This window comes from Lemur catta, chromosome 15 (genome assembly GCF_020740605.2).
Source record: "Lemur catta isolate mLemCat1 chromosome 15, mLemCat1.pri, whole genome shotgun sequence".
NCBI classification, from domain to species: Eukaryota; Metazoa; Chordata; class Mammalia; order Primates; family Lemuridae; genus Lemur; species Lemur catta.
The window spans coordinates 41,957,846-41,984,573 of record NC_059142.1 but is presented as its reverse complement, the minus strand read 5'-3'; the positions used below and the strand labels follow the sequence as shown (position 1 = coordinate 41,984,573).

The 26,728-nt window shown below is 46.0% G+C and overlaps 2 protein-coding genes, 1 long non-coding RNA gene and 1 pseudogene across 7 annotated transcripts in view; 3 read left to right on the top strand and 1 right to left on the bottom strand.

Annotated features, from left to right (window-relative positions):
* LOC123620546 (leucine-rich repeat-containing protein 37A3-like) overlaps positions 1-18,680 on the top strand; it is a 51,177-nt gene extending 32,497 nt beyond the window's left edge. For 4 of the 5 annotated variants that reach the window (XM_045525875.1, XM_045525870.1, XM_045525871.1 and 1 more), the window contains 6 exons: positions 7,283-7,401; positions 9,683-11,469; positions 11,814-11,918; positions 16,905-16,957; positions 18,303-18,443; positions 18,550-18,680. In XM_045525875.1, the coding sequence (XP_045381831.1) occupies positions 7,283-7,401; positions 9,683-11,469; positions 11,814-11,918; positions 16,905-16,957; positions 18,303-18,443; positions 18,550-18,625 (2,281 nt within the window). In that variant the 3' untranslated portion in view covers positions 18,626-18,680. Of the gene's footprint in view, positions 1-7,282; positions 7,402-9,682; positions 11,470-11,813; positions 11,919-16,904; positions 16,958-18,302; positions 18,444-18,549 lie in introns of those variants that run through there. The other variant, XM_045525873.1, reaches the window with a different exon arrangement.
* A 492-nt stretch (positions 18,681-19,172) lies between these two features.
* On the bottom strand, positions 19,173-21,743 carry LOC123620553. The gene is made up of 3 exons (XR_006728900.1): positions 21,547-21,743; positions 21,101-21,195; positions 19,173-19,549 (listed from the first exon to the last, which is right to left on the bottom strand). It is a non-coding gene; the product is annotated as an uncharacterized LOC123620553 (long non-coding RNA).
* Positions 21,744-21,823: 80 nt separating this feature from the next.
* On the top strand, positions 21,824-22,562 carry LOC123621196 (annotated as a pseudogene).
* A 2,393-nt stretch (positions 22,563-24,955) lies between these two features.
* LOC123620548 (leucine-rich repeat-containing protein 37B-like) overlaps positions 24,956-26,728 on the top strand; it is a 74,398-nt gene continuing 72,625 nt past the window's right edge. Inside the window, exon 1 of the mRNA XM_045525879.1 lies at positions 24,956-25,103. The gene's annotated coding sequence lies outside the window, so the exon portion shown is untranslated. The remainder of the gene's footprint in view (positions 25,104-26,728) is intronic.

The following is a 26,728-nucleotide window of genomic DNA, read 5'->3' as shown; positions in this document are numbered from 1 at the left end:
CAGATTTTGGTATCTCCAGAGAGTCCTGGAACCAATCCCCCATTGATACTGAGGGACAACTGTTCATTCCTTTTTATTGCTGAGTAGTATTCCAGTTGTATAGATATATCAGTTTACCCATTCATCAGTTTATGGACATCTGGGTTGTTTCCAGTTTTTTGGCAATTATGAATAAAGCTGCTAAAAACTCTCATATGCATGAAACATATACTTTCATTTCTTTCAGGCAAATACCTAGGGGTGGGATTGCTGCATCACATGCTAAGTGCATATTTAACTTGTTAAGAAACTGCTAAACTGTTTCCTAAAGTGGCTGTACCATTTTGCATTCCCATGGGCAGTGTGAAAGTTGCAGTTGCTTCACAGCATCAGCAGATCCTTATATTTCAGTTTTTTAAAAAAAATTATAGCCTTTCTAATAGTAGGTGTGTAGTGGAATCTCATTGTGGTTTTAATTTGCATTTCTTTAATAGCTGATGATGTGGAATGTCTATTCGTGTGCAAATATCTTCTTTACTGAATTGTCTGTTCAAATCTGACCCCGTATTTTAATTAGATATTTATTCTTTTTTAGTTTTAAGAGTGCTTTCTATACTCTAGATATAAGTCATTTGAGATATGTGTTTAGTAGATATCTTCTCTCAGTTGTGGTTTGTCTTTTCATTCTATTAAAAGTGTTTTCTGAAGAAGAGAAGTTTTTAGTTTTGATTAACTCTCATTTAGCAATTTTTTTCTTGTGTGCTTTGTGCTTTTCTGTGTCTTAGCTAAGACATTTTTGTCAAAGAACCCATTGTCTAATCCAAAGTAACAAGGATTTTTCTCCTATGTTTCCTTCCAGAAATTGTATAGTTATTAATATCTTTAGGTCTATGATTCATTTTGAGTTAATTTTCATGTATGGTGTGACGTATTTCAATTTTTTGCAGTTTTAAAAACTATTTCTTTAGGGTCCTGTGTGGTAGGTTGGTATACAACTTACTGCAGCTTAAATTGTGCCGCCACCCCCCCCCCCCCAGTATGGAGGCAAGCTAAATAGAAACCTGCTGTTATTCCAAGGCTAGGTGAGAAGACTACACAAGCTTAGTATGGAAAAAGGCCCTCATTTAGCACTCTGCTCCAATCGTTTTTGCCAGATCACTCTCTTATCCTCACCATGTCAGACCCATCTTACTGCTCTAGCCTCATCTTTCTCAAGGTCTTGCAGCGTCTTCCACATTAGCTAGATGCCTTCCTCTCTGGGTTGTCAAAGTCCTCATCATCAACCAGCTTTCTCAGTTGTCCGAGGTAGTGGGGTTCTCTCTGCTTTCTTCTTGACCAGTAGTGGATAGGAAAAGTGTTCTCATTCTCTGTAGCCCTTTGCCACCAAGGCCATAAAGAGATTAAAGCAACTGCCATGTGGAAGTTCATTATCGGAAGTCCTCAGGAGTTTACACACTTACATACAAAGTAAGTAGGCCAGCTCATGTGAGTCTTAACTGTTGTGAGTAATGGTTGTTTTTTTCTTTTTTTTTTTTAAGAGATAGGGTCTCACTCTGTTGCCTAGGTTGGGGTGCAATGGCATGATCATAGCTCACTATAACCTCCAACTCCTGGGCTCAAGCAATTCTCCCGCTTCAGCCTCCTGAGTAGCTGGGGCTACAAGCATGCACCACCATGCCCAGTTAATTTATTTTTGGTTTTGGTTTTTGGAGAGACAGGTCTCGCTATGTTGGCTAGGCTGGTCTTGAACTCCTGGCCTCAAGTGACCCTCCCACCTCGGCCTCCCAAAGTGCTGGGATTACAGGCATGAGCCACCACGCCCAGCTGTGTAATGATCTTTAATGCATATTGAAAAATTATTATTCTCAAATAAGGATACTCTATAGCTCAGGTCATTTGCAGTCTCAAAGATCTGTCAGTATATAGTAAAACAATTCTTTACGTTTATCATTACTTGTATAATTTCTAGCTCATACATTTTAATGAGTAATAAAAACTACAATACTTCTTACGAAGTGTCCTTGGTAAAAATATTCCCTTGTCATTATATTCAGGTTGATTGAGGAACATTGCATAAAACAATTGGCTTGACTGCTTCAAAAATATCAGTGCCATAAAAGATTTTAAAAAGATGGGGAAGCATTCTAAACTGAAGGAGACTAAAGAATTATGAAAATTAAATGCAATATTTAATGTTTGATTAGATTCTGGATTTTCTTTAAATGCCATGACATGATCAGGACAATTGGGAAAATTTGTGTATGGACTATATATAGTAAAAAATGATATTAACGTTAAATTTCATTTTGGGTGGTAATAGCATCACGGTTATATAGGAAAATGCCTTGGTTCTTAGGGGCTGCATGCTGAAGTATTTAGTGGTGAAGGGTCATTATGTCTGCAACTTTCTCTCCGATGGTTTGCCCAGACAATGTATAGACATACACACATGGAAAGCAAATGTGGCAAAGTGTTAACAACTGTTGAATCCAGGTGAAAGGTATGCAGATGTTCATTATACTATTTTTTCAAGTTTTTTGTAGATTTGAAAATTTTCAGAATAAAAATTTGGAGCCAGGAAAGCAATAACAAAAACTTTGTGTCAAGTTTAAGAAGGGTATATATATAAAATGCTAGGTTACTGTTCTGGGTCCTTTCTTTTTATATGAAGATCAGAGGCTTCCACTGGACCCAAAGGAATCATATTAGTCACCTGTAATTAATCCTTTATACATTTGAAAGATGTGTCAGGCCAACTTACTGGATGCAGTTTTAATCTAAAACTCTATATATCATACTCCCAACTTACAGCCTTATATGTATGCATGAAACACACTTGTTTCCATGGTCCTAATGTGGTCCTAATAAAATCATCCTTTTGGAGGGCGCAGAGAATACCCCAAACAACCCAAGGTAGGAGAGCATCATTACTTTTCTGGCAGTCTCTGCAAGTGAGCAACTAGAGCAGTTAACATTTATTGAGCATTCACTGTGCACCAGGCACTTTTCAGGTATTGATTCATTTGATTCTCAAAGCTTATTAGAGGTAGGTGCTGTCATAATGAGGAGGCTAAGGAACAGAGATTAAGCAATTTGTCCAAGTTCACATTATTAGCAGAGCTGGTATTTGAGCCTAATATGGAGTCTGCATTCTTAATCACCATGCTATACTGCTTAAGGTTAACCTTGAGAATTTACTCCAGTTACTTTGTATCTTCTTGAAACTGCCCCAGTAAACCACAACGATAGGCTAATCAATTATCTTGGTTATCTTTTTTGCCCAAATTTATATTTCGACCAAATTAAACCTACCAGAAAGATGAAAGAATAGAACAATGTACACCCATGAGACCTTCATGTGGATTCAATTGTTAACATACATACTTTTCTTTCTTTCTTTCAAATATTAAACCAACATTGCATATTCCAGGGATAAACACCACTTCATCACAATATATTGTCTTTGTATATATTGGATTTGATTTGCTAAAATTTTGTCTGGAACTTTTGCCTCTACGTTCATGAGGGATATTGCTCTGTAGTTTTTTCTTGTCTAATTTTGATGAGGTAAAACCTGGCCTTATAAATGAATGGGAAGTATTCCCTTCTCTTCAATTTTCTGGAAGAGTTTGTGTAGAATTGATATTACTTTTTCCTTAAATGTTTAATAGAATTACCAGTGAAGCCATATAGGATTTGAACTTTCTTTGTGGGAAAGTTTTAAACTACCCATTCAATTAACTTAACGGTGATACTTAAGTTACATATTGATTCTTTAGTAAACTTTAGTAATTTATGTCTTTAAAGGAATTTGTCCATTTCCTCTTGAGTTGAATTTATTGGTATAAAGTATTTTATAATAATTCCTTATCATTTTAATATCTATAAAGTCTATAGGGATGTTATCCCTTTCATTCCTGATATTAATAATTTGCGTCTTCTCTCTTCTTGGTCATCTAGAGGTTTACCAATTTTATTGATCCTCTCTAAGAACCATCTTTTTGTTCCACTGATTTCTTTAATTTTTTTTTTTTTTTTTTTTGTGAGACAGGGTCTCACTCTGTTGCTCACGCTAGAGTGCAGTGGCATCATTACAGCTCACAGCAACCTCAAATTACTGGGCTCGAGTAATTCCTGCTTCAGCCTCCCAAAGCTGGAACTACAGGCATGTGCCACCACACCTGGCTAATTTTTAACTTTTTTGGAGAGATGGGGTCTCACTATGTTGTGCAAGCTCGTCTCAAACTCCTGGGCTCAGGTGATCCTCTCACCGCCTCAGCTTCCCAAAGCGCTGGGATTACAGGCATGAGCCACTGCACCCAGCCTGATTTCATTTTTTTGTTTTTCATTTTATTTCACTTATTTCTGCTTTGTTCTTTATTTCCTTTCTTCTCCATACTCTGGGATTAATTTGCTCTTCCTTTTCTGATTTGTTGAGGTAGAAGCTGAAGAAACTGAGTACTGCTTTAGCATCATCCTACATGTTCACCTATTGTGTTTTCAGTTTCAGTCAGTTCAAAATGGTTTTTAATTTCTGTTTTGATTTCTTTGATCCGTGGGGTTACTTAGAAATGTGTTGTTTAGGCCAGGCATGGTGGCTCATGCCTGTAATCCTAGCACTTTGGGAGGCCGGGGAGAGAGAATCGCTTGAGGCCAGGAATTCAAGACCAGCCTGAGCAACACAGCGAGACCCCATGCCTACAAAAATTAGAAAAAATAGCTGGGTGTGGTGGCACGTGCCTGTAGTCCTAGCTACTTGGGAGGCTGAGGCTGGAGGAATGCTTCAGCCCAGGACTTTGAGGTTAAAGAGAGCCATGATGACGCCACTGCACTATAGCCCGGGCAATAGAGCTAGACCTTGTCTGAAGAAAAAAAAAAGGGAAAAAAGAAATGTATTGTTTAGTTTCCAAATATTTGGGAATTTTTCAGATCTTTCTGTTGATTTCTAATTTAATTCCATTATGGTCAGAGAAGAGAGAACCTATATTGAATGACGTGAATCCTTTTGAATATATTGAAATTTGTTTTATGGCCCAGAATATAAGTTGTTGCACAACTCACTGATGCTGTGTTTGTTTTTGTTGCTTTGTTTTGCTGCTTCTTATGTTGCATGTGGGTAGTTTCTATTGCAATGCCTTCATATTCACTGATCTTTTCTTCTGCAGTGTCTAATCTGCCATTCATTGTGTCCTGTGTATTTTTCATCTAGACATTGTAGTTTTTAATACCTAGTTCAGTCTCAGTCTGTTTTATATCCTCTATGCCTCTACTTAACATTTTTAGTCTTTAAGTTTTTGAAATAACTGTTTTAATGTCCTTGTCTGGTCATTTTAACATCTGTGTAGGTTCTGAGTTGGTTTTGATTGATTGCTTTTTCCCTTCAATATGGGTCGTATTTTCTTGCTTCTTTGCATGCTTGGTGATTTTCTATTTGATCCTAGACATTGTGAATTTGAGTTTGTTGAGAGTACCCATTGCCCCATGAATCACGAGGTTTTCCAGTCTAGCTTGTGGTAACAGGCACTATTCCTAATCCTGTGCAATATCTGATTATTCTTCTGTCTAATCCTTTTGGGTGGTTCTTTTCCTAGGCTCAAGGAGTTTCTTCACACACACGCACCAATCAGTACTTTGCTGAATGCTAAGGCGATCCCTCTGCCTATCCCGGAATTCCCTGTCTGTGTGCCTCTTTTCTCTCTAGTACTTTGCAAGGTGGGAATTCTTGCCACTTTGGTTTTCCCAGACTCTCAGCTCCATTTCCTTAATCAGAGAGTCCACCGGTCTATGCCTGAGTTTCCTCTCCCTGCACCACGGCCCGGAAACTCTCTCAAAGCGGTAAGCTAGGGCAGTCACAGGTCGCACTTCATTTACTTCCCATCTCACAGAGATCACTGTTCTTCATTGCCTGATGTCCAGTGTCTTGAAACCTGTCGTTTAATATATTTTATCTGGTATTTTTAGTTGTTTCAGGCACAAGGCTCAATGTCCCTATTACTCCATCTTGGCCTGAAGCCAATACTATTCTTTAAGTCTGTTTTGTTTTGATCCAGGATCCAATCAAAGATGAGGCATTGCATGGCATGTCTTTGTTTCCTTTTGTCTAAAACATTTCTCTACCTTTTTTGGTCTTTTGTGACATTGGCACTTTTGAATAGTCTAAGAAAGTTGTCTTATAAATTCTCCCATGATCTGGATTTGTCTGTTTCCTCATGATTAGATTCAGGTTAAACATTTTTGGGACGAATACTACATAGGCGATGTATCCTTCCTACCTCATGACTTCAGGTGGCCCATGATGCTAAGTTTAATCACTTGATTAAGGTGTTATCTTCCAGATGTCTCCATTGTAAAAGTATCTTTTCCCTTGGTAATTAATAATCTCTGTGGTGATACTTTGGTATCAGTGAAGATCCTGTTCTCAAACATCTTTTTACCCAACTGTGCATCCGTGGTGATCCTCATCTGAATCAATTATTATGTTGGTGGTTGCAAAATGACACTTTTCTAATTCTGTCATTCTTCTACATTTATTAGTTGGCATTATTCTATTAAACAAGGACCCCTCCCTTTTCTTTTACAGCATCCATGTGAATTCATGGATTCTTCTTTATAGTAATTATGTGGTACCTTATTATCATCATTATTCTTTTGAATGCCCAAATTGTCCAGGTTTGGCCAATGCAATCTCCATTATTGTTTAACCCCACGATATGGATTAAACTAAGCTGTTATTTATGCCCAGAGTAATTTCTAATATTTACCACTCTCAACAGTAATTGAGAAAGGGACTTCAGAAGTTGGGGGCTTATTTGGACTCTTCTTAGAAGTCGGTCTTCTTGCTGTGTACTCTCAATCCAAATTGAGACTTTTGAGTTGGGAGAAGATAACTTCTGAATTAAACTACAAATCAAATCACCCAATTTTAATCCCTTTTATTTTATCTTAATTTTTATTTTTTTAAGAGACAAGTTCTTGCTATGTTGCCCAGGCTGGTCTTGAACTCCTGGCCTCAAACAGTCCTCCTTCCTCAGCCTCCCATGGGGCTAGAATTGCAGGTGTAAGCTACCATTTCTGGCAACTCTAATCTCTATCACCTTTATTCTAGGCATACCATACCCACTGCCATGCTCACCCACCTCTGTCCTTCCTATCGGCCATCTGGTTCCTACCCAACAACTGACCAGGCCATATGCCTCAAGAACTCCTTTTTGCCTACGCCTGTGGTAGCCTTGGCCTGCCTCTTTTACCAACAGAAGATTGGTACCTACTTTACGTTAATTTAATTCTCTGTTTCCATTTATAGGATCTTACCTAGCCGTCTGGCCTGCTGCCTCTGCCAATTTAAAAGTAATATTGAGGCTGTCTGCAAGACAGTGAAGCTACAGTGTGACAATGCATGTCTGACAAGCACCACAGATTGTCGTGAGTCTAAATTGCCTGATGATAAATGTTTAAATTTTTGTTTGCTGTTTAATTTTTAATTGTTAATTGATAGTTTTTAAGCTAATGATGTCATTGCTTTATTTTTATTCATTCATTCAGAGTTAAACTCCCTAAATTTCTGAACTACTCCCTTGCTGAAAGTCAAGTTCTCAGTTATTATTATGTAACTTAATAATATAACTGTTCCATGTCCATAAAGGACCAGGAGGAAGGAATGGAAGGGCAAGGGCATAACATTATTGGCCACAACTGTGTACTGTGCCCTTTGCTTGGTGTTTTGCCTCCTGGTGACAACTTGTCCACACAGCACATCGCAGTTTATAAACTGGTTTTATATGCATTAGATCTCAAGTGCCCTCTGCCTTATAGGACAGGTGTAGATCTGGTTTTGGTTTGTTTGTTTTTATAATGTTATAGAAGAGTAAAAGTGACTCTGTTTTATTTGGAACCTGAGAGTTTCTGGTTCCACAGCCAGAAAATGCTACCTGGCTCTTCTAACGGAATGGAGGGCTCTTCCATTCTTAGACTGTCCAACTCTGAACTTGCTCTGAATCTTAAGCTTTTCTAGCCACAGAGCAAACACTCAGGTGCTTTCAAGTGTTTTTCTACATATTGGGTTTATTAGCGCTAACTTCATGACTTCCAAAATGCGACTGCTTTCATGTCCGGACAACCTGAATACGGGTCTCTACCAGTGACACGGGGCAGATAATCAATAAGAACACTTTGCTACTTATAGAAACACAGTGTTGCTCACTTTCTACAACAGTTCTTCACCAACTGTATTATATTATTCCATTCTTCCCCAGAGGTGGGCAGAACAAACATTTTTAATCTTGTTTTACAGATGAGGACAAACAAGATCAGAGGCGTTAAGTGCCGTAGCCTATCGCCAGGTCTTCTGTCCCCAACTCTGGGTTCTCCACAAGCCCATGTTCCTTCTTTCTCATAGTGCTTACCTACTCCTTGGACCCTCACCACCACCACAAAAACTTTTAATTCTGGAAAAGAAACCCAGCTACACCATGGTACACTTGTCCTTCATGCAGTTAGAAGCTTTGGATGGTACCCCAAGTAAAGCTGGAAATTACAGAAATGAAATAAAAGCAAAGTAGGCATCTGACAAAAGTTGCTTTTTCCCTTCTGCCTCAAGTAATTACCTCAAGTAATGGTTTTTTGGTTTTTTTTTTTTTTTTTGAGACAGAGTCTCACTCCGTTGCCTGGGCTAGAGTGCCGTGGCGTCAGCCTAGCTCACAGCAACGTCAAACTCCTGGGCTCAAGCGATCCTCCTGCCTCAGCCTCCCAAGTAGCTGGGACTACAGTCACGCACTACCATGCCCGGCTAATTTTTTCTCTATATATTTTTAGTTGTCCAGCTAACTTCTTTCTATTTTTTTAGTAGAGACGGGGTCTCGCTCTTGCTCAGGCTGGTCTGGAACTCCTGAGCTCAAACAATCCGCCCACCTCGCCCTCTCTGAGTGCCAGGATTACAGGCATGGGCCACCGCGCCCGGCCCTCAAGTACTGTTTATCCAGAAATTTCTGTCACTCCTTCAATTTATTGAACATTCCACACAGGCATACAATCTGGCAAATTAAAACTCTCTTCACGTCCACCCGAGATCCCTGCCCAAATTTAAGGAAAGAACCGGGATGGACCTACTGGTTTCTGTGTGGAGAGAGCCTTCTGCCCTGGGTGCCAGTACACATGGCCGCAGGGGCCTCGCAGGGGAACTGGCGGGGAGGCGGAGAAGGCCGCGTCCAGAGGAGGACCTCTCAGCAGTGGGCGTGGGGCCTGTGCTCTCGCTCCCCTCAGGGGACTGTCTTTCGTCCTGTTCCTCTGTGATGGCAGCGAGAACGCAGGCGTGCCCCCTGCATGTGAGCAGGACAGCACGGGCGAGGGGAGCCTGAGGAAGCAGATCCGCAGAGAGGCTGCCTCAGTGGGGGCCGCTCGGCTTCCGCCCTGGGCTTGGGCTGAGTGCTGGGCCCTTGCGGACCAGTGGAATAATCCTACATAGAGTTGCTGTATTTCACATTATGAAATGTTCTCAGTAGGTAGCCACTGTTCCAAAAGATGCCTCTTTCTCCTTTTGCTGTGGCCGCCTCATAGGTTTAAGTTTGGGTTAGTTTTTCTCCTCTCTGAATGGCACTCACCTGTTTGGTGACTGATGATTTCTTTGACTGGAAATATGGTTGTTGCCTGAAAAAAAGCTGCTCCATCAGTCTTCCATGATCAAAACCAGTCTCTTCTTTTTTGACAGGTGAAGAAGCATCTCTAGGGAATACAGAAGGATCGCTCATAAAGGTATTACAAGCCCGAAAGAAGCACACCAGCACTGAGCTGACTATTGAGCCAGAGGCACCCTCGGATAAACATGGCATCAGCTTGTCAGGCTTCACGAACGAGCCGCTGGACTTCAACGATGAAAGCGATGTTATTAGTGCACTAAATTACATATTGCCTTACTCCTCAGAGGGAAATCTAGAAGATGTGGAATCAACATTATTACCGTTCATTAAACTGCTTTTTTCAAATCAACAAGATGGAGACAAGCCCCTGAGTCATCTGCAAAACAATATAAAGACCCCCTCTCTTCAACCTGCATCCAACAATCCAACTTACACAAATAAACTGAGGAAACTCTATTTCCTGAAAAATTTATTACGTGCAGAAATTCAAGAAAAAATTGATGAGGTTAAAAAGAAAGAAAAAGCTACCATGCTTATGCAGTCCAGACTTTTAGGTCCCAAATTTAAACGCCAAATCTTTCCCAAAAATTTGGAAACCACTCAACCACAGGAAAACAGCCTGGCAGAGACTGAGGGTATAGGGAAAAGGCGGCAGAGGATGAAGATAGTCCTCAAGGGGCCCAAGGGCATAAGGAAAAAGCTCTTAGAAAAGGAGAGAATCAGGAGGAAACAGAGTGCCTGGCCAGTTGCAAAGGAAATTGCCGAAGCGAGAAGGCTTGGGAGACCAGTCCCAAGTGAACTGGAACAGCTTCCCGGGGTGCAGAGCCCCAAGAAGTTTGTGGGAAGCTCCTTGCACACCAAGCCTTCGTTCACGCAGGAGCATAAGGCAGCTGTCTCTTCTTTACTGAAACAGGTCTCGGTGGGCGTGCCTGCTGCTCCCACCACTGCAAAACCCCCACCTAAGGTTAAAAACAAATCAAAAGGCTTGACCGACACCATTTTTGTTTTAGAAGACGCAAATGCTAGAGTTAAAAGTATGGAGGCTGCTAAGCCAATCGTACATTCCAGAAAAAAATACCGCTTTCGTAAAACTCATTCCCATGTGGCCCATGGGACACCCAAGGGCAAACTAAGTCAAGAGGTCAAAACGGAAAGTTTGCTCAAAAGACTGGTGTTTGCAAACAGGCCTCCGTTCTCTCCAGTCAGGAGCCTCATCAATTCCCCTTCACGTGAAGCTTTTTCATCTTCAGGAGACCCGAGTCATCAGGAGAATCCTTTTCCAGAGTTATTTTCCCTTTCAGAAGTTTCTACAGCACACATTGGTACATCCCCTGAAGGAAATGCAAAGATTTCTGTAGCAAGCACTGCTGTGCCCGGAGAAGCTGTCCCTGAAAGCACAACCTATGAGAATCCTTCCACTGCAGGGTCCACTGGGGCTGCATTCAACATAATGCCAACGGTTAAAGAAGCCAGCGAAACCCAGTGGGAATACCACAACACCGGCACTGACTTCACCCCCATGCCCCACGGCTTTAATTATCCCGTGAGCTCATCCCCAGGTGATCAGTTTGAAATGCAGCTAAACCAGCAGCTACGATCCCTCATCCCCAACAATGACGTGCGAAGGCTCATTGCTCACGTCATCCGGACTTTGAAAATGGACTGTTCTGAGAGCCATGTGCACTTGGCCTGTGCCAAGCTCATCGCTAGAACAGGCCTCCTGATGAAGCTTCTCAGTGAGCAGCAAGAAGTGAAAGTATCCAAGGCAGAATGGGACACAGATGAATGGAAAACCGAGAACTATATCAGTGAGAACACAGAACCCCAGAGCGAGCAGAAAGAGCAGGAGTCAAGTGAGGTGAGGACAACTGCAGAAACAGGATGGACTTTTCCATCATTTAGCACAGGCCATGAAAACACCCACGCAGTGAGACCCGGGTAGACAGGCCCATATTTTGTCCTGGCCGTGACACTGATCTCCCACTTTGCTCATTTAGGGAATGAAATAGACTTAACACTCAAGATAAATTGTAGAGCAAAATGCTTAATAATAAGATTATGTAACACATTAAACTTGGTATGTTCTTTAAGAACCTGTAAGCTACTTACCTGGAAGAATGGGGTTTTGAATAGTTAGCTTTCATCCTTTCTGTCTCTTTGTTTGGTTTTTTTTTTTTTTAATTGTTCTTTCCTTTTTTCTAGCTCACTAAAAAAGTTCCAAGATATGGCTATAACAACAAACTCATCTTGGCAATATCTGTGACTGCAACAGTGACGATTTTGATTATAATTTTCTGTCTCCTTGAGGTAAGGACAACAGTTAATTCAGGTCTCCAGAATACATCCTTTACAATAGATTCAGAACCCATGAATTGAAAATCAAATCTACTTTCCTACCTACTATTACTTGACATTCCTCTTCAGTCACTAAGACTGAGGTATGCTTTGTTCTTTTATTGCAAAGTATATACAAGGATTTTTGAAGTAACCCCACTCCCAGGAGGTCACTGTGGATTGAAACCAAGTTAACAAACCACGATGCTATTTTGAGAAGTTAAAGTTAAGAAAGCTAAAGTTGATATGACAGCAAAATTTTTCCAACCCAAAACTATGTCAACAATTTGATGTACTCACCAATCACTCTCATTCTACCACTGATTTCTTTCTTTGTTGCTGAAATATATTATCTCCACCCTCACTGAGCTGTCATCACCCTGGGGAGAAAGGACACAGGCAAAGATAGAAGTGTCATCTTGTAGATTCAATAGATTCAGGTAGCATCTTCCTCCAGTGTGAAAGGCATTGTCTAAATAGGTCCAGTTAAAGCCCTGTGGCTAGACCCTGCATCCAGCTACTCTAAGGTGTGTCATATTTACAGTGGCTCCTTCCTGGAGCTTGCCTCCGTTTACCTTTTGTTCAATTTCATAATGGTCTATTACTTTTCACAGCAGGTAGGTTCTAGCATATTAAAAGACTGGTTTAATAAGGTGACAATCATGACTCTACCCTACCAATCCAAATTAATTTACCTTTTCTCCTGTCGAGGCCACCCTCTATTCCAGCCAAAGCAGCCCCACACCGTACCCCAGTCACACCATGCCCATCCCTGCTTTGGTCTGCACCTCAACCCATCTACAATTCTCTTATTTCACTCTGCCCGTGGAAATGCTGTGAACCTGTCAAAAGCCAGCTCACATTCATCTTTCTTCTTGATGCCTTCCCTGAATACTCCAGCCCTCCTGGTCCTAGTCCCTCTGTGAGATTTGTCACCATTTCTTAGAGGCCATGGTGAAGCATTTTCCCCTCCCCTCAGAACTTAAAAATGTGGCAAACAATTTTTTTAAAGACGGCTATCCGAGACAGAATCCCCTGGGTCAGCACATGCAGCAGAGCAGAGCCGCAAGGACCAGTGGCTCCCTGGTCCACGAGGCAGGAGCAGAACCTGGCGGAATGTACGGGTTGACTGGCCCTTGTCTGGATGCTCAGGACCAGAAGTGTTTCAGATATCAGATTTTTCAAATTTTGAAATATTTCCTTTATACTTACCAGCTGAGCATCCCTAATCTGAAAATCTGAAATCCAAAATGCTCCAGTGAGCATTTCCTGGGAGTGCCATGTTGGTGCTCAAACATTTCAGACGTTGGAGTATTTTGGATTTCAGATTTTCAGATTAGGGATACTCAACCTGTATTAACTTATCTAAAGAAAAACACATCTATCTGCAGGAGGCTGGTCAGTAGTAAAAACTTAGAAAAGGTGAGGAAGAGACCAGCGTGGGCAGCGTCCATCCAACCATCGCACAAGAGCACACTGGGCCTCAGGCGGCAGACGTGGGGTCAGGCCCACTGCTGAGACTGTGCCTAGGGGGAGAGGGCCGCATCCTGGCAGGCACCTCAGCCCTTTCCATTAAACTCTGGATTCGGCTGATTCCTTTTGTTCTAATTCTGTTTTCCCTAAGTCGCTTTCTGGTTGTACTTGAGCGTGCCGCGGAGGCCTCCCTCCACAGAGGTTTTGTCTAAGGAGCAGATGTATTTCTCATCGACAAGGCATGATCTGGCATTCTGATTGTTGGTCAGTCTTGTGATCTTGGTATGGTGACACTGCTCCAAGAGGAAGAAGTGAATTGAGGACAGAGTCTGATTTCGGAGCCCAGGAAGCAGAGACCAGCATGGGGTCAGTTTGTCAAGGCCTCAGGAAGACGGTCCCTGGCCATTACCCAGACAGTACCCTCTGCATCATCTCCAGGTGGCATGTGGCCTTTTGCTTTTTTTTTTTTTTTTTTTTGAAATTCCTATAAACTCCTCTATTGCTTTTAGTTTCTATGTACAGTTTAACCTTATATTTGTATTTATATCTTTTCATTATTTCCTCTCCCCACTTAGATGATAAGTTTTTTGAGGATAAGGTAGTATGTGGTGTTTTACCTTTAGTAGACGAAGGCATTTCCAGGAAGAGGGATGTGGCATTTTGTTAATTCCACAATGAGGAATAACGCAACCTAATATTTATTTGAATTAGCATATAGAGTCTGGCAACAGACAATCCATGTGTTCCTAAGGCTCTTGAAATGTCACCTTTTCATATTCCAAGCAGTGAAAGAAAATGAATAAATGGAAATGGAGCAGCTCTGCCTAGCTCTTTGGGTGACACGTAATGGCAGATCCCTATCTCTCACCTTAAGCATATATCAGTGTATGTAAAAAAAGAAAAGTATTAGAAAGAAAATAGAAGCAATATTTTTATAATCATGTGATGGAAAAGAGCTTTCTACGCCTGATAGCACAGGCAGAAACCTTTGGTGGATTTGACCACCTTGTCTGTGAGACCATTGGCAAACTTAGCCCTGGGGGAGGCCAAGCATGGGCTGGAGAGTTTTCCGTATACTGTCTGGTTTAATCCTCACAACGCTCCTGTGAGGAAGAGACCATCATCCCTCTTGTACAGATGAAGGAGATCACCTTAAAGCCCCAGTAGCAAAGCCAAACACAGAGCCTAGATCCCGCTCACTGCAAAGCCTGCGTTCTTCATTACCGTTCCGCCTCCTTAAAGACAAAAACACCGGGAAGTATTTGAAACATTGAAATACAATGAAAACCTTTGAAAGCATTGATATATTTAATATAAAAAGAGTGTTATAAATCAACAAGCCCAACAATCCAGTGGAAAAGGGAACAAAGGCTATGACGAGCAGGTGTGATTGTAGTCTGAGCCATCCCATCGGCGGCCCTCACCTCACGGCTTACCTGGTGTGGGGGTTGGGAAAGAGGCCATCCCTGATATTTTCTTCTAGTACTTTCATGACATTGTATTATTTAAATTTTTTAACACATATGGAATTTGTTCTATTATTTGTTTTTTAGTACGGTTGAGGTACAGGATCTTTTATTGTCTTACATGAATACCCAATTGTTTTAAAATAATTTTTGTTGAATGATTCATTCTTTCTTCACTGACCTAAAATACCATCTATATCTGAAATCTGTTCTCTTCCATTGATCTAGTTGTCTTTCTGTACCAGTACCAGTATCATACCACTTAATTCCAGTTGCTTTGTGACATATTTTGAGTTAAATATTTGGCAGATCAACCTCCTTCTCTTTGGTCTTATTTTTTTCATACATGTCATAGCTATTCTTGCATATTTTCTCTACCAGACATCAGCTAGCCAGTTTTTGTAAAAAACTATCATGGGATTGGAAGAGGATCACATTAAATTTGTAGACTAATTTGAGAATTGACATCTTTATATCATTCTAGGAACATGGTATCTCATGGTGTGTATTCATTTCTTCCTAATGTCCTTCGGAAGAGTTTTCATGTTTGCATCACATAGACCTTACATCTCCTGTTAGGTGAAAGATCTTTGTATCTTTGTTCCTAAATACTTTATACATTTCTATTGTGTTTGTAAGTGGAATCTTTCTTCCATTTTCTAATTAGTTATTGGTGGTACACAGGAAAGCTATTGAGGTTTGTGTGCTGATCTCTTGATTTTGTATATAACCACCTTACTGAATTTTCATATACTTCCAATAAAAAGTTGATTCTCTTGGGCATTTTAGCTTGTCTATCATTTCATATGCAAATAGTGATACTTTTGTTTCTTCCTTTCCAATGCTTACAACCCATTTATTTTTCTTATTGCATTGATCATGACCTCCTCAACAATGATGAATAATAGCAATAATGACAGGCGTCCTACTCTTGTTCTTGACTTTAAAACAATGCTGTTGTATAGGTTTGTGATAGATACTTTGATCAAGTTAAGGATGTTTCCTTTTTTTCCTAATTTTAAGAGTTTTTAAAAGGAATTATTCGTTATCTAAGACAGTCAATAAAATGAATTAAGTGCCAGCTGCATACAAGACCCCAAGCTAGGTACAGTTGGCCCTCTGCATTATTGGGTTCCACATCTGCAGACTCAACCAACCAGTGAATCCAAATATTTGAATGAATAAAATAAAATAAAAAATAGAGTGTAATAACATAGCATTTACATTGTATTAGATATTATAAGCAACCTAGAGGTGATTTAAAGTATATAGGATGATGTACATAGGTTATGTATACACACTATACCATTTTATATAGGGACTTGAGGGTCCTTGGATTTTGGTATTGGATGGGGGTGGGGGGAATCTTGGAACCAGTACCCTGAAGATACCAAGGAAAGAGTCAAAGAATAATTAAACAAGATAGAATTCCTATCTTCAGGCCAGGCACAGTGGCGCTTCATGCCTGTAATCCTAGCACTCTGGAAGGGTGAGGCAGGAGGACTGCTTGAGGTCAGGAGTTCAAGACTAGCCTGAGCAAGTGCAAGACCCTATCTCTACTAAAAATAGAAAAATTAGCCAGGTGTCGTGGCACGCACCTCTAGTCCGAGCAACTTTGAGAGGCTGAGGCAAGAGGATCACTGGAGCCTGGGAGTTTGAAGTTGCAGTGAGCTATGATCATGCCACTGTACTCTAGCCAGGGTGACAGAGCAAGATTCTGTCTCGAAAAACAAAAAGAATTCCTGTCTTCAAAGAAGTTATCTCTTAGCCTCACCTGTAGTCCCAGCTACTCAGGAGGCTGAGGCAGAAGGATCACTTGAGCCCAAGAATTTGAGGTTACAGTAAGTTATGATGATGCCACTGTACTCTAGCCAGGGCAACAGAGTGAGACCCTTCTCTATTGAAAAATAAATAAAAAGTAGTTACCCCACTGGGTAGATAAGACTTAAAAGTAATGACCAAAGATTCGGAGATAGTGGCCATTATGATGGATAATCATGATTGTTTCCTTCCAAAACAGATTTATGTTCACAGGGGAGGAACACAGGGAGAACTGGAAGGATCCTCGAGGAGGTAAATATTGGTCTGCCGATTTTTAAATTAGAAGTTTACAACTAGAGGAGAACTTAGAACTCATCTATTTCAGTCCCCTCATTTTACAGTGAGGAAACTGCCAGAGGCAGGACGAATACTTACTTCCCCTAGCGCTTTGCCTTGTTCCAGCAAAGTTAGCTCCCCAGGAAAGCTGAGTTGGATAGGACTGGCAAGGACGCACCTGCTGTCACCAGTGCTCCAAGGGAAGGTGGGGGAGTTGTGGTTGTGTCTGTCCCTGCTGGTGGTGGGCATCAGGCCAGGCCGGAGGCCTTTTCATAGGCTCTGGGGAAGAGATAGGGAAGGCCACAAGATACGGGGGCAAGGGAGCTAGTCTCCTTCAAGGCTGATGGACGGTAGAAGATATGAATCCTCCCTCTAGAGTGGCAGGATAACCTACCTTCTCATCCTACTGGTTTTTGGGACCCCACTCTCTATTCCTTTTATCTCAACCTCATAGAATTTTAACTAGGAGAGACCTTAGGCAGTAGTTTGTCTCTTCCTTTTATAAGAAGGAAGTAGAGACACAGAAAGGGAAATTATCTTGCCCCGTGGTCACACTGCTAGTGAGTATCAGAAAGAGAATGGTCCCTTTCCAGCCGGGGGCTTCTCCATTGATTATACTCTACTTGGGCTGTGAGCTGCATTTTATATCACAAACAATACACATATGCTGTGTAGACATAAGTAATTTCTAAAACAACGCACTCTGATTTGTTTCCATTCTGTTCATATTCAAAAAGAATATTTTGTCCTTTAAACTGATTTCACAGCTCACTCCCCAGTGACAGCCTGCAGTATGAAAATCTGTAAGACAGATAACTTTGCTAGCTAGACCCAGGCATTTGCTTGATGTGACTCAACTTATAGGATAAAGCTTCTAGGAAAATAGAAGCACTTTATCCCTCACTCCCCAGCAAATGCTGCATGTGGGACTAAGTTGGAAAGGGACTGATGTAACATGCTTCTGGATAGAGTAAAACACTTCTGCCCTGTATGGTTGTGTGGTTTGTTCACTGCACAAGAGCACGTGGCCAAGGGGGTAAGTGGGGCTGATAATCCTGCCTGCACTCCATGCCAAGCCATGCACAAAGGTCTCCGCAGTGACATTGTGGGGCCCTCTTGGACAGACATGGAGAGCTTCTGGAATCCAGCACACATGGAATTATTTTCAGGATCCAAGGTCTGTAGTGATGTTGCTCACTGTGATTATGGACCAAGGTACGCGTTTAGTCCTAATAAGACCGGAGATGTACATCGTGAGAGACCTAGAACATGGCAGGAATCACTAATTGTCTTGTGTGTGTGTGTGTGTGTTTCCCCCAAGGCGCTATTTCTGCGGATGGCGACCACTTTGGCTTAGGGATATGTACAGACCTCTCAATGCCACACGCCAGAAAAATATGGCAGAGAAGCTACACGACAAGGAGTCTTCTGATGAGGAGGAGATTTTCCACAAGGATGCAGGGTAAATGGCTGGGGACAATTTAGAATCGTATCTAAAATGAGGGATAATGAAAAGTTTAATTGCTCCTTTCAAGAGTGAAAGCCTTGGCATTGTCTTCCTATCCCAGGGAGCTCACGGAAGTTGTGGTGACCACACCGGTGGAGTCAGCTGAAGCACCGGAGGAGGAGGAGGAGGAAGCATAGTGCCCCAGCCTGCCTCAGGCAGCCTGTCAATAAATTCTCTAACATTGGCTTCTCAGCATCGCTTGTAAGAGACTTATTTTTCTCGTACTAAACTGTATCCATTGCCAATTCCACCCATATGGTAAGAAATTAAAATGTAACTAGTTAAATATTTATCTACACCTCACAAGGGCCACAGGAAAGAAAAACAGGACTGAGGCCAGAATCCCTGGTGCTGGCCAACACTCCCCCAAGGGCGGTGAGGGCAGAGGACTCCCAGGGGCTCCCCCGCCTCATTGCCCAGTCTGATCAGCCTCTGGGAACCTGAAAACATATCATCCTCAAATACAGTTGTTCTGGGGCTCTCTCCCCTGGTTCACCAAGAACCAGTCATTTATGACATACTTGACCTCCTGCCCACAGGGGGTCGTCCACCTTCTGGCCCCTCTCATAGGGTCAGTGGGGTTGCCAGAATGTTTGGATGGCTGAGCCTCCCTGCACTGTGGGGCCGAGTCCTGTCTTTCTTCCCAGGCCCTCAATCTCCTGTGTGAATGTGTGTCTTGTCTTGGTAGGGTGTTCTCCACCCTTTAAAGCTGGAAAATTCACATTGGGTTATTGGTTTGTGTTTTCCTTTTAAAAATCCCAACCCTTGAATAGCTAGTGGGGAGGTGCTGGGGGGTAAGGTAAAGAAGAACATGTGGGAGCAGTAATTTCCCAAGACAGCCCTCCTGCAGCCTTTCTCGCAGAAAACGCGTTCGTTGGAGGGGCTGCTTCTCCACTCACACGTTCTGCCCTGGCCACTCCTGACCCTCCCGCACCCCCAGCACCGCCCAGCACCAAATCCACCCACTTCCTGCCTCACCCAACGCAGATCCATGGCTGCCTTGTTCCAAGTGGTAACTCAAGTGCAACTCTGCAGAAGATGCAAGGGTTCCTCTGCTCCATCTTTAAAAAGTCATTAATAAATCATATTTAGCAAGTCGGTGAGAGTTAAGCACATTAGTGTGTAAAAGAAAACCTGAATGAACAAGAATTGACACTCTACCTAACTGAATGAATGCTGGCAGTTCAATAAGAGACGAAGAGCTGTGCACACCACGGAAGAACAGCACAGCAAGCCCCAGCGGCCCCAGCCGTTCGGCTGGGGAGCAGCCCCGCATGTATGCTGGTGAGGGGTCTGGCAAAGTGAACGGCCCTCAGTTCCCCACCTGGCCGATCCATTCACCAGTGCTGGGCAAGACACACACCTGTTGTCTTGATGCCTGCCCCAGTGACCTCCCAAAGTTCCTTACTAAGAATGAAAAACGAGTGTCTTTCTCTGTGTGTTGACTTCAGTGAGCCATCAAACATTTACTGAAGGCCAGGCGAGGTGGCTCACGCCTGTAATCCCAGCTCTTTGAGACACTGAGGCAGGAGGATCTCTTGAGCCCAGGAGTTTGAGGTTGGAGTGAGCTATGATGATACCACTGCACTCTAGCCCATGTGACAGAGCGAGACCCTATCTCAGCAGAAAACACTTACTGAGTTTAAAGCAGAAGACTGAATAGCAATAATCATAGGAAGCAGCAGTGGCAGCAGCCACCATTTACAATTTGCTTACTTGGTGCTAAGCCTTAGGCTGGACATTTTACAGCCTTATAGCATTTAGCCCAACAATCCATGGGACCATCATCATTTGACAGATAAAGAAATGGCTCTAAGAACGTAGGCCACACATCCAAGACTATGAGTAAGAGTTTGAACCCAGGACTGTTAGACTCCCAAGCCTCCTAACCATTAGGCTTCCCTGCTGTAGGGTATAGGGCAGGGGCCTGTAGGGTGTAGGGCAGGGGCCTGGCCCGGTGGGCTTGGGCCTGTTGGGCCTGTGAGGATATCCGCCCCCCACAGAAGGTGCCCTAGGAGTCAGCAGGGGTGAGGCCCTGGTTGGAGGGGCCTCCCCCACCTGCGGGATTGTTAGCATTAGAGCTGGCCCCTCCCCGTGACCGTGACCCTGACTGCGAAGCTGCTAATGCTTTCAGAGGAATTGACTCTTACCCAACAGTGGAACGCTGAGGTGAACCTCAGTAGTGCCGACACTATTTTAAAATGTTATTTTATGCAATAAACTGTTGCTAGTCAGTGGGGCCCTGGCCCTGAGTAGTGCTTTGTATTGAAGGTATTGCTGCCGTGTTGTGTGATTTTTGAATGATTTTGCAGTAAGGACCTGGTCTTTCTACTCACTGGCCTGGCTTCTGAATCCTTGCACTGCTTGCCCTTGCAGGAGGCCACCAGCCACCCATTAGCATATGATAGGGCCCCTCACTCTCTTGTGAAGGGCCTGGGGGGGTCGGTGGCAAACACTTGCGGGCAGGGGGCTCGTGTGTCAGGAGTGGGCAGCGAGGAGAGAGTAAGTAAGCAACAGTGTCAGTGTGTATGCCACCTGCCACCTTTGCCACACCCAGCAGTCAGGGTCCCCCGTTGGGTAGGATTTCAGGGACTTTGGGGAGGTTTACTCACAGACACTCATATGGAAGCTGATTCCACCACGATGGCTGCTTTTCCTGGGCCTCACATGTCCAAGCACAGACCCTTGACACCAAATCACGTGAAACCTCAGGGATACAGGAGAGAGAAGGGGCTTAGGAGGGCTGGGCTATTTGAGCAGGGCCCCGGATTCAGGCCTCATGGTTTTCGGGTTCCGCGTGGCCTATGCTTGGCTGTTGGCCTCCCTCAGAAGTTCCAGGAGACGCCCAGGGGTCCCTCCAGGGGAGGCCACCACTGTCCATTGTAAGAACAGAAGGAAACAGACTAAGGGACGGGCAATCGGGTTGCAGGGAAATGGGACGTTAAAAGACAACATTCAGGTCCACAGTTTCCTGTCCTTGAAGAACCCTTTCAGCCCACCGGGGGAAGGGGGGATCCTCTGCCCATGTGGGAGCCCCAGCTTCCCCCAAGGGCCTTACCTCCTCGGGGCCAGTAGATGGCAGGTCCAGAGAGGAGAAAAGGAACTGGGGTTGAGGGCCGGGGCACCTGACGTGGTGCTGCCCCACTGTGGGCTCAGCCCCTCCACCCCCTGCAAGGTGCTTCTGAGGACACTTGTTTCCCCTTCTCCCCTTCTGCCTAAAGGGAGATGGGAGGTTTAGCCATCCCAACGCCAAAGAGCTCATCTCATCATAAAAGTAGCAATAGTAACTAATACATCGTGTGCACTTACCATGTATTAGGCACTGTGCTTAGCGCATGACATTTAATCTTGCCAACAGTCCTAGGAAGTAGGTGCTCCCACCCCCAGTCTGTAGGAAGAAAACCGAGACGCAGAAATCAGGCCATCCCGCCACCGCCCCGTCGCCGCCCGCGCCGCTCCCGGGCCCCGCAGCTCCAGAGCCTCTCGCCCAGGACTAGGGGTTCATGAGCGGGTTCGTGAGCGCGTCGGCGTCTACGGCCCCCGCCAAGCCCCGGGGCCGTGCCAGCGCCCTGCGCGGCCCCGCGCAGCAACCTGGCGCCCGGCCTGCCCGCCCGCCCGTATATGCGGCCCTCGGCGCCCGTGCGGCCAGCGCAGTCCCTGGACGACCTGGCACGCGCCACCGCCGTGCCTCCTGCCGGCCTCCTCGGGAGCGCAGGGCGCTTCAAGGCCTGCAGCGTGGCGGGCTCCTGGCTGTGCCCGCGGCCCCTGGCGCGCAGCGACTCGGAAAATGTCTACGAGGCCATCCTGGACGTGCGCGGCCCGCAGCGGGAGGAGAGCCCCGAGCAGGTACGCAGCCGGGCGCGGGGAGGCGGGCGGGTGGCCGTGCCTGCACGGAGCCGGGGTGCGAGGGGACCTGCTCGGCTTAGCGTCCCGCTGGACGCCCGGCCCTGTGTCCACCGACTTCGGACGAGCTCACTTTCCCCGAACCCAAAACGAGAGTGGTACAGGCTCACAATCCTTTCCCTGCAATTCCCAAGGGCCAAAGCTCCCTGGGAGCCCAAAGGTTTTTTGTAACTCACCCCGTGACAAAATTGCACATGAACCGATATGAGGATGTTGATGGTCTTTATTTATCCCACTTAGTGTGAATGTTCATGTTTTGCTGCAGAAATGCAAATAAGCTCGATGGCAGGGTGCAGCCCAAGCCCTGCCGGGAGGCTATGTGACCTCTGGCAGGTGTGTGCTGTCCTAGTCTCTAAAATCCCAGGCGATCTGTATTCCGAAACGCACCTGGACGCGGGATACGGGCCTGTGGACCTGCACTGGCTCCACCTGCCTCGCCTTTCTCCCCGGAGCTTGGGGGTTCAGACTAGATGGATGTGAAAGTCCGGCGTCCCTTTCCCTTTTGGGCTGTTTCCAACATTTCAGTTTTTTGTTGTTTTTTTTTTTTTCTTTTTGAAAAAACCAAAACCAAAAACCTCTTGATGAGTTAGTTTCAGAAAGAAGTCCGGTTATGGTAAGGGGGGGAATTTTTTCCTCTTCCGAGTTCACTGGTGTTAATTTGGGAAATCGAAAATAGAGGACGTTTTAAAAACACTCTTACATCCTCAGAATCCTCGCGGCGGCCCTGACATCTCGAACTTTAGCAACTTTTCAGGGAGGGGCGGCCTGAGCGCAAAACAAGCTGCGCAGAAACCGCGGATCCTGCGCCAGGCGCGTGATCACCTACGGGCGCTTCACTTCCTCTCTCGGGGTCTCGGTTTGTTCTTCAGCCCAAAGGGAGGGGCAGAGGCTCGGATTGGACTCTGCTGGGTGCCCTGCCAGCTGCCGATGAGCCACCTACCTCCCCCAGGCCTAGTGTCCTCGGGTGTAAGCACTGTACCTAACGATCAGGGCTGCGGCGAGCCTTAAACGGCGCGGGCCGTGGAAGCGCTGGGCAGTGGCGGGCGGTCCCCTCAGATCGCCTGGGGTCCCCCTGGGTGCGCTCGCGTTCGGGTCTGCTCCGCCTTCGCGGGGGTTTCTTCGGGGGCAGCCCTCCCCCTGGTGGCCAGAATGGAGAACAGCACCCGGCGGACGGGGACGGGTCCCTGTGCCCCGTGGCTCTGCCAGCGGGCAGGTAGCTCTCTGGGGTGGGTGGCCGGATGCCAGCGCTGCTTTCCCCAGCGCCCCTTCGTTTCTGGGCAGGCTCCCGGTGGCGCACTCCCAGGCACATTCTCTGTCCTGGCGACGGTGGGAGTGTGCTGTGCCCTGGAGGTGGGGGAGTGGCCTTGCCCTGGGACAGCGTGCACAGAGAGTGTGTACTGAGGAGGCGCGAGGAGGCGGCCCTTGACCATGAACCAGGGCTCTGTAAGTCTGCCCCAGGGCCAGCCCGCAAGAGCCCAGACCAAGGAGGAAGGAGGTCCCCCAGGTCCTGGCGTCTCGGGTTGCTGAAGGCAGAGGCGCGAAGGTGACGATGAGAATGGCGTGTAGACGACCGGCCAGAGCGGGCATAGGGCCGAGGGTGGAGCCTTCCCCAAGTTTAACTGGATGGGCAAGAGCCAGGAGACCGGGAGGCTGAGGATGGGGAGGAGGGGGCTGCTGAGAGGGGATCCTGGGAGAAAAGATAAGGGAGGGCCCAGAACAGAGAGGCAAGGATGTGAGAAGGGAGGTCGCTGGCGAGGGTGAGGGGTGCCCTTCTGCAGGGCATCAGCTCAGGGCTCCGGGCAGGCTACTCGGCAGGGCCAGGGCAGCCCCAGAAGAGAGGAGCCTCTGCCATGTATGGCATTTTACAGCCTTGTCATTCACCGTTCACTCAAATAGCACATATTGAGCACCTGGTGTGTGCCGGTCACCCTGCTGGACACTGGCGACCCAAAGCGTCATAAGACACACTCGCAAAGGACCTAACAGTCCTGTGGGCTCTCACTCAAAGGCTTGCACCCAGGGTTAAGCTCCCAGCATCTCGGAAGGCAGGCATAGGTACCCCAATTTGCCCTGAGTACAAACAGAGGTTCAGACAGGTTTAGTGACTGGCCAAAGATCACACAGTCAGGAAGTGACTGTGTCCAGGTCAGTTCTGGGCCATTTCAGTCAGGTGGCCTTCAGGGTTAGCCACCCTGTTACCCTCAGCAAGAACAGTACAAGCCAAAGGCAAACAAGTGCTCACTTTTCTGCACACACCTACGTGCCCAGCCCTGTCCTGGACATGAATTCCAAGCCCTGACCTTGCTATCTGCGGCTGAGGGTGCAGTGGCAGAATCTGCCATCTCAGGAGAGGGCGGGAGCAAAGGCTTCTGAGGAGGGAGAGGTGGGGGAGGGCAGGGGAGCTGCGTGGGCACCTCTCCCCCAAGGTGGCCGCTCAGGGAGCCGGGGAAGCCCGGCTAAAGCCTCCGAGGCCCCTCCCCCGAGGCCGCAGTCCTGATTTCTGGGTGCGGTCAGCATCCCGCCCCGGAGGTGGGAGAGCGCCCTGGCTGTGGCGGGGACCCCGCCCCTGCTGGCGGACGTTGGCCGCTGGGAGGAGGAGTCACAGCCCAGCTGCCGCCGCTTCTTACATCAACGGCCCGGGCGGCGCCGCACCTGAGCGGGCGTCCTGCACGGGAAGGAGCCCGGGGCCCTCCTCTCCCTCCTCCAGGAACCGTGAGTGACCCCTCGCCTGGGGAAGGGGGCTGCCGCGGTTTCCCGCTCCCTCCCCGCCCCCCAGACTCCCCACCGGGCCCTTCCCTATCCCGGTCCAAACCCCAACACCCCCCGGCGACCCCTCCTCTCTGGATCCCAGACCGGCTCCCACTTCCTGGCGCAAACTCCAAGGGAAGCCCGAGGTGGCTGTGACTGAGATACAGCAACTGGCCTCGGGACAGACCCACCTGTCCTCCCTCGGAGCCAGCCAGGGGCCTTTGGCGAGCGGGGCTGGTGACAGCAGGGGAGCTGCAGCCAAGCTGAGGGGACTCCAGGGAGCCCCTTGTCCCCCTCCTCCAACAGCTGCCCGCCCCCCAGCCAGGGCAGCCCTGGGGTTGCTGGCTGGTTTCCTCACAGCTGGCCTGACGTTCCCTCCCCGTGACTCACCTGCTGGGCCCGGGAGCCCCGCTGCCCAGCCTGTGACCTGGCTTGTGAGAGAGCAGGTTCTTGGGTCCCCCCCCCCCAGCCCTCATAACTCTGGCCACCCAGAGCTCTCCCCACCTACCCTTCCGTCCCCTGCAGGCCGTGAGGCGGCCCCATGGTCCTCTGGGGATCTCCCCGGAGCCCGGCCCCATTATTCACCTCTCAGCCCCTGGTTCCCTGCAGCCCCAGGCCTCCTGAGCTGGGCCCTTGACGAGCCCACCGGCCTCCTCACCTCCTTCCTGGGCCCCAGCAGTCGGCCTCCGTCTGCGCCTATTTTCTCTGCCCTTCCTAGAGCCCACAGTGTCCAGTGGTGGGAGGGGACGGGCATCAGTACCGACATGCCAGCTGCACGGGTGGTCAGTGCCAGGCCCTGGGGCATGGGAAGAACATGATACGGGTGGCCATGCGCTATGGGGCGGTTATGACATGACGTGGCGCGTCTGCGGGGTGCAGGCTCTTGCTGCCAGAGGAAGCTCTAGGGATGCCTCCTGGAGGAGGAAGGTGTTGCCAGAGGCAAAATCTAAAGGTTTCTACAATTTCCTCCCATGAAGCCCTCTGGACCCGGTGCTTTTTCAGTGGCAGATTTTTTCTCGATGATAATTATGTCTATTCAAGTTTCTACTGTTTTCTAGTTAATTTTGGTTATTTTATATTTTACTAGGAAAGCATTTGTTTTCTCTAGATTTGTATACATTACATTTTTAAAATTTATTATTGATTGTGCCCAAGTAGATCATTTTTTCTAAGTTTTTCATAGACATATTGAAAAAATGTATACTTTCTATTTAAGGGATTGAAGGTCCCATAGGTGTCAAATCAAGTTTATTAAGTTTATTGATTATGTATAATTCAAACTTTCACTTCCTTTGTATCCTTTTTGGTTTTGGTCTCTTATTCTGATTCTGATACAGTTTTATTAAACCTCTCTCTCAAATTTTCCCTATAAAGTTCTTCTGTTGTTTTTATTAGTTTTTGCTTTTCATATTTAACAATGGGACAATCGGGAGCATGCAGATTTGGCATGTTCTAGCTTTACAAATTGTGCCTTCCTGTCATTACATGTCGTCTCTCTTTATCCTGTTTTAGTGCTTAGTCTGAAATTTTACCCTTCTATTTTTACTATGGCCACTCTTTATTTTACATTATATTACGTTAAAAATAAA